The 6,567-nt window shown below is 40.3% G+C and overlaps 1 protein-coding gene across 1 annotated transcript; it reads left to right on the top strand.

Annotated features, from left to right (window-relative positions):
* The first annotated feature begins 5,703 nt into the window (after positions 1-5,703).
* LOC129490557 (large ribosomal subunit protein uL24-like) lies at positions 5,704-6,237 on the top strand. Its single transcript, XM_055294440.2, has one exon. It carries the CDS (start codon positions 5,741-5,743, stop codon positions 6,170-6,172), a length of 432 nt encoding a protein of 143 aa, XP_055150415.1. The 5' UTR covers positions 5,704-5,740; the 3' UTR covers positions 6,173-6,237.
* The last annotated feature ends 330 nt before the right edge of the window (positions 6,238-6,567 follow it).

The following is a 6,567-nucleotide window of genomic DNA, read 5'->3' as shown; positions in this document are numbered from 1 at the left end:
TGAGAGGATTGACTCCAATTTCAAAAGAAGTTCTACGGTGGATAAAATGCTATCGAACAGCATCACGTGCTACAGAGAAATTTTTCATGAAAAGAAGCGTCAATCTATACAGCAAACTTTATTGTTGTCTTATCTTAAGAAATTGCCACAACACATGCACACGTATGTTTATTGCGGCACTATTCACAATAGCAAAGAGTTGGAACCAACCCAAATGTCCAACAATGATAGACTGGATTAAGAAAATGTGGCACATATACACCATGGAATACTATGCAGCCATAAAAAATGATGAGTTCGTGTCCTTTGTAGGGACATGGATGAAACTGGAAAACATTATTCTCAGTAAACTATCGCAAGGACAAAAAACCAAACACCGCATGTTCTCACTCATAGGTGGGAATTGAACAATGAGAACTCATGGACACAGGAAGGGGAACATCACATTCCGGGGACTGTTGTGGGGTGGGGGGGAGGGGGGAGGGACAGCATTAGGAGATATACCTAATGCTAAATGACGAGTTAATGGGTGCAGGAAATCAACATGGCACATGGATACATATGTAACAAACCTGCACATTGTGCACATGTACCCTAAAACCTAAAGTATAATAAAAAAAAAAAAAAGAAAAGCCATAAAAAAAAAAAAAAAAAAGAAATTGCCACAGCCACCCCAACCTCCAGCAACCACCACCCTGCTCAGTCAGCAGCCTTGAACATAGAGGCAAGACTGTCCACCAGCAAAAAGATTACAACTCGCTGAAGGCTCAGGTAATTGTTACCATATTTTAGCAATAAAGTGTTTCCTTTTTTTTTTTTTTTTTAAGAAAGGGTCTCACTCTGTCCCCCAAGCTGGAGTGCAATGGTGTAATCCTGGTTCACTGCAACCTCCACATCCAGGGCTCAAACGATCCTCCTGCCTTAGCCTCCCAGGTAGCTGGTACTTACGGGCATGTGCCAACATGCCTGGCTAATTTTTGTATTTTTTGTAGAGATGGGGTCTCACCATGTTGCCCAGGCAGGTCTCAAACTCCTGGACTCAAGGGATTTGCCCACCTTGGCCTTCCAAAGTGCTGGGATTATAGGCATGAGCCACTACAAGCAGCCAAAGTTGTTTTTTTGTTTTCTTTTGTTTTGTTTTGTTTTGTTTTGTTTTGTGACGGAGTCTCACTCTGTCACCCAGGCTGGAGTACAGTGGCACAATCTCAGCTCATTTGCAACCTCCACCTCCTGGGTTCAAGCAATTCTCCTGCCTCACCTCCCAAGTAGCTGGGATGAAAAGAGCGCACCACTGCGTCCAGATGATTTTTGCATTTTCAGTAAAGATGGGGTCTCGCCATGTTGGCCAGGCTGATCTTGAACTCCTGGCCTCACGTGATCTGCCCGCCTCAGCTTCCCAAAGTGCTGGGATTATAGGCATGAGCCACTGTGCCTGGCCTAAAGTATTTTTTAATTAAGGTATGTACATTGGTTTTTAGACATAATGCTACCAGACACTTAATAGACTACATTATACCATAAGCGTAACTTTTATATGTACTGAGAAACCAAAAAATTTGTGTGACAAACTATTGTGTCAGCTGGTACTTTGAAGCTTTAAAGCTAAGCATTGACTTCTATGAAAGTCGCATGAGGCATCTTTGTCCAACATAAGGCTTTTTTACCTATGCGGAAAAATCTATTGTTTAGTGTAGCCACCTTCATTAATGATCTTAGCTAGATCTTCTGGAGAACTCGCTGCAGCTTCTCCATCAGCACTCGTTGCTTCACCTTGCACTTTTATGTTGTGCAGAGGGCTTCTTTCCTTCAACCTCATGAACCAGCCTCTGCTAGCTTCAAATTTTTCTTCTTCTGCTTCTTCTGCTTCCTCTCCTTTCTCAGGCTTTGTAGAATTAAAGAGAATTTGGGGCCTTGCTCTGGATTAGGCTCTGGCTTAAAGGGATGTTGTGGCTGGCTTGATCTATCCAGACCACTCAACCTTTCTCCATATCACCAATAAGGCTGTTTTGCCTTCTTATCATTCATGTGTTCACTGGAGTAGCTCTTCTAATTTCCTTCAAGTTTTCCTTTGCATTCACAACTTGGCTAACTATTTAGAGCTAGATGTCTAGCTTTTAGCTTATCTTGGTTTTCAACATGCCATCTTTACTAACCTTAATCATTTTTAGCTTTTGATTTAAAATGACAGACGTGCAACTCTTCCTTTTATTTGAACATTTAGAGGCCTTTATAAGGTTATTAATTGACCTAATTTCCATATTGTTGTGTCTCAGGGAATACGGAGCCCTGAGGAGAGAGACAGAGGCATGAAGTGAGCATATGCTGTTCACACATGGTGCCGATATGTTAGAAGTGTGCGAACCAGAGCAACTCCCTCTTGAATGAGAGCAGGGTAAAATAAGGCTGACACCTAATGGGCTGCATTCCCAGATGGTTAAAGCATCCTAAGTCACAGAATGAGACAGGAGGTCATCACAAAATACAAGTCATAAAGAACTTGCTGATAAAACAGTTGCAGTAAAGAAACCAGCTAAAACCCACCAAAACCAACATGGCTGCGAGAGTGACCTCTGGACATCCTCAATACTACACTCTCATCAGTGCCATGACAGTTTACAAAAGCCAAGGCAAAGTCAGGAAGGTACCGTATATGGTCTAAAAGGGGGAGGCATGAATAATCCACCCCTTTTTTAGCATATCATCAAGAAATAAGCATAAAAAAGGGCAATCAGCCGTCCTCAAGGTGGCTCTGTCTATGGAGTAGCCATTCTTTTATTCCTTTACTTCCTTAATAAACTTGCTTTCACTTTACTGTATGGACTCGCCCTGAATTCTTTCTTGCACGAGATCCAAGAACCATCTCTGGGGGTCTGGATCGGGACCCCTTTCCTGTAACAGATAGACTTACTCAACTCAGGGTTGCCACAAACCTTCAATTTGTAAAAAAACATAAATCCATGAAGTGCAATAAAGCAAAGCACAATAAAACAAGGTGTGCTTGTATTTGGTATAAGGGTTAGCCTTGCTTACTAATTGTGATATTTACCAGAGCAGTTTAGGTTTGTTGCATTATTCAGAATATTTAATAAACCAAGTTTATTTATTTTTTTGAGATGGATTCTCGCTCTGTCACCCAAGCTGGAGTGCAATGGCGCAGTCTTGGCTCACTGCAACCTCCACCTCCCAGGTTCAAGCGATTCTCCTGCCTCAGCCTCCCGAGTAGCTGAAACTACAGGTGTATGCCAACACACCTAGCTAATTTTTGTATTTTTAGTACAGACAGGGTTTCACTATACTGGCCAGGCTGGTCTCGAACTCCTGGCCTCGTGATCCACCCTCCTTGGCCTCCCAAAGTGTTGGGATTACAGGCGTGAGCCACAGCACCTGGCGAAGTTTACTTTTTATAAAATCACAGAATTGAGGCAGAGTTGGGAAATTTTACAGGGCCAATAAGAAATACAACAATATGCTATTGAAATGCTATTAATTTGTGGCAGTATTTCATAAACTCAGTTGTGGACTCAAGTTGAACTCACATACTGAAAGATTTGCGTTTGTGTAAATTTGCTTAAATACTTTCACCTAAAACAGTTTTTATGCTCTGGCAGTGGTGATTTTACAAGAGGCTAATTCAGCTTGTAATCAATTTCAAATGATGATCCGCTCACCTTAAAATTTGTATGTAACAAGTTTACCATATTTCATATTTGTTTTTAATGCCTTCTGCCACTTTGGGGGTTTTTTTAATTATTTTATTTGTGACAGGGACAAGATTTTTACCTTGTGCAAATCCCCACCCGTCCCCTTCTGTGTCCCCAGAGAAAGCTCCCTCTTTCCTGTGCCTCAGAGCAACATGCACAGCTCAGAGGCAGGGCCTTTGTGATGGGGAATGGGACAGAATGGGAGGAAGCAGGCTGGGAGGCTGGGGAGGGGTCATGTTGATGCATGCATAAATATTTTAATTGCAGCATTACTTTGGTACCTTTGATACCTCTTTTCTGTGCTTGAATCTAGGCTGTTGAGCATGGATGGAAAAGCCTATTATCACCCTGATTTGTCTCCTTTGAATTCAGTACCACTAGCCTCAATGGGGAACTTCCTTAAACCACTCACCTAGTTGATTATTTCTCTTTTCTCTCTCCTCCTACCTCCCACACCTTCTCATCTTCCCTCTCAGCTGCTCACCTGACTTCTATTCCACCGAGAATGGAGAAGTAATCCAGGGAGGATGCCCATAGCTCCCTTTCTCACACTTATGCCCAACCCCTTGCCCTGAATCTGTGTGCGCAGGCACTCTTTCTACTCCCTATTACTATGCAAGAAGCTTGGAGGCCAGTATCTCAACTTGTTCACTGGATCTCATTCTCTCTCTCTCTGTCTCTCTGTCTCTCTCTGTCTCTGTCTCTCTCTCTCTCTCTGTGTGTGTGTGTGTGTGTGTGTGTGTGTGTGTGTGTGTGTGTGTCTGCCCCTCCACCCCTCTACCCCTCCATCAATAAGTTTTCCCTCTCTTCTGGAGAGAAGAAATTTTGTTATTTCTCCCATTGAGAGGAACCTTTCTTTTGGTGTTACTGTGCCCTCCACCTACTGACTGATTTCTCGGCTCCTATTTTTAGCAAACCCACCCTAGAGAGCCGTCTGTAGTATATGCTTGTTGTTTCCAATTTCTTTCCTCCCATTCTCTCCAAAATCCACTCCAATCAGATTTTGGTCTTCCCTACGACATCAATGACCTTCATTTGGTTAAATCCAATGGTTATTTCTCAATCTTTACTGAAATTTTTGGCTTGCCATTTATGTACATAGCCAGATCAATTAATCTTTCTTTTTTTGACTTTGACCTCTTCCTTTTTGTTTAAAAAGTCTTTTCTTTCTTCCAGTATCTCTAAAGGCTTACTAAAGTTGTCTTCAAGTTCTTTAGGCTTTTTAAAATTGCATTTAACTTCTAAATCCATCTGAAATATATTTTAGTATATAGTGTCAAAAATAAATCAAACTAGTTATTTTTCTCCAAATAGCTCATCAATAACCCCAGTTATATCCCTTCTTCATATCATCTTTCTTAATTGAGACAGTGCTATTTATTGAAGGTGGCATTCTGTTTTAAAGTCAAAACCTGACTAAGCTTCTGTCCATCAGTTTTATATAAAGCCTGTAGAAATCAACTCAATAGGTTTTATGTATTGAGATTCTTCCCAAGATCTGAAAACAAGTTATGTTATCTGTGGCTCTTAATTTTTGTGTGGGGAGTTCATGTACTTTAGTGTGAAATTACGGAAGTTAATTTCAAGAGCGAGACCTTTGGTGCCATTTTAAAACAATCTCTCAGATTATGATTTTATTTTTATAACTTTTATTTGAGCACTTTATGAATCATTTTATCAAATTATGAACACCACTGCCCATAAAGTTAAGCAATCAAGCAAATTTAAAGATACAATTTCAAGAATATTTAAAATATTATAAGAATATAAGAATATTTAGGAAAAGCTAAATATGTTCAGAAAAATAGATAATATCTCAATTGCTATGTAGGAAAAGAACTATAGCATATCAAAATTTACGTCTTTACCACCCTTTGTCTATGATAAACATTAAGAAGGAACAAAAGTGAATAACTTGACAATGTGAATACCTACACTCACTATTGCTACTGTTAATGCTATTCTGGAAGTTAGTTGATAGAAAATGCTCCATCCGTCTCTTCCCTTTTGCGGCCATCACCGAAGAGGGAGCGGCCAAAATGAAGTTTAATCCCTTTGTGACTTCCGACCGAAGCAAGAATCGCAAAAGGCATTTCAATGCACCTTCCCACATTCGAAGGAAGATTATGTCTTCCCCTCTTTCCAAGGAGCTGAGACAGAAGTACAACGTGCAATCCATGCCCATCCGAAAGGATGATGAATTTCAGGTTGTACGAGGACACGATAAAGGTCAGCAAATTGGCAAAGTAGTCCAGGTTTACAGGAAGAAATATGTTATCTACATTGAACGGGTGCAGCAGGAAAAGGCTAATGGCACAACTGTCCACGTTGGCATTCACCCCAGCAAGGTGGTTATCACTAGGCTAAAACTGGACAAAGACCGCAAAAAGATCCTTGAACGGAAAGCCAAATCTCACCAAGTAGGAAAGGAAAAGGGCAAATACAAGGAAGGAACAATTAAGAAGATGTAGGAATAAAGTAATCCTATATACAAGCTTTGATTAAAACTTGAAACAAAGAAAAAAAAAAAAGAAAATGCTCCATCCATGAAAACACAAATGCCATCAAAAAGAGTAATTTTACAATAATTCAGGCGATTCATTCATAAATTTTGTAGATTTTGATATATAAGCCAGAGGCTATGATCATTTATCTCACTACTCCAGAAGGATAGCATGAAAATGTTTGTATCTAATGTGATGATTTAGATGGTGGCAAAATATAAAATAAATACACGGGCATCAATTGTATGTCTATTAATTTTCCATCACGATAGACAGTAATAAAACAGAATGGAAAAAGACACTACTCAGTACTTCATAGCCCAGAGCAGTGTTTCCCAAGATGTTGACCCCACGCAAGGCTT

The sequence above is a fragment of the Symphalangus syndactylus genome, chromosome 9, assembly GCF_028878055.3.
Source record: "Symphalangus syndactylus isolate Jambi chromosome 9, NHGRI_mSymSyn1-v2.1_pri, whole genome shotgun sequence".
NCBI lineage: Eukaryota > Metazoa > Chordata > Mammalia > Primates > Hylobatidae > Symphalangus > Symphalangus syndactylus.
This window is presented reverse-complemented; position numbering and strand designations above follow the sequence as displayed.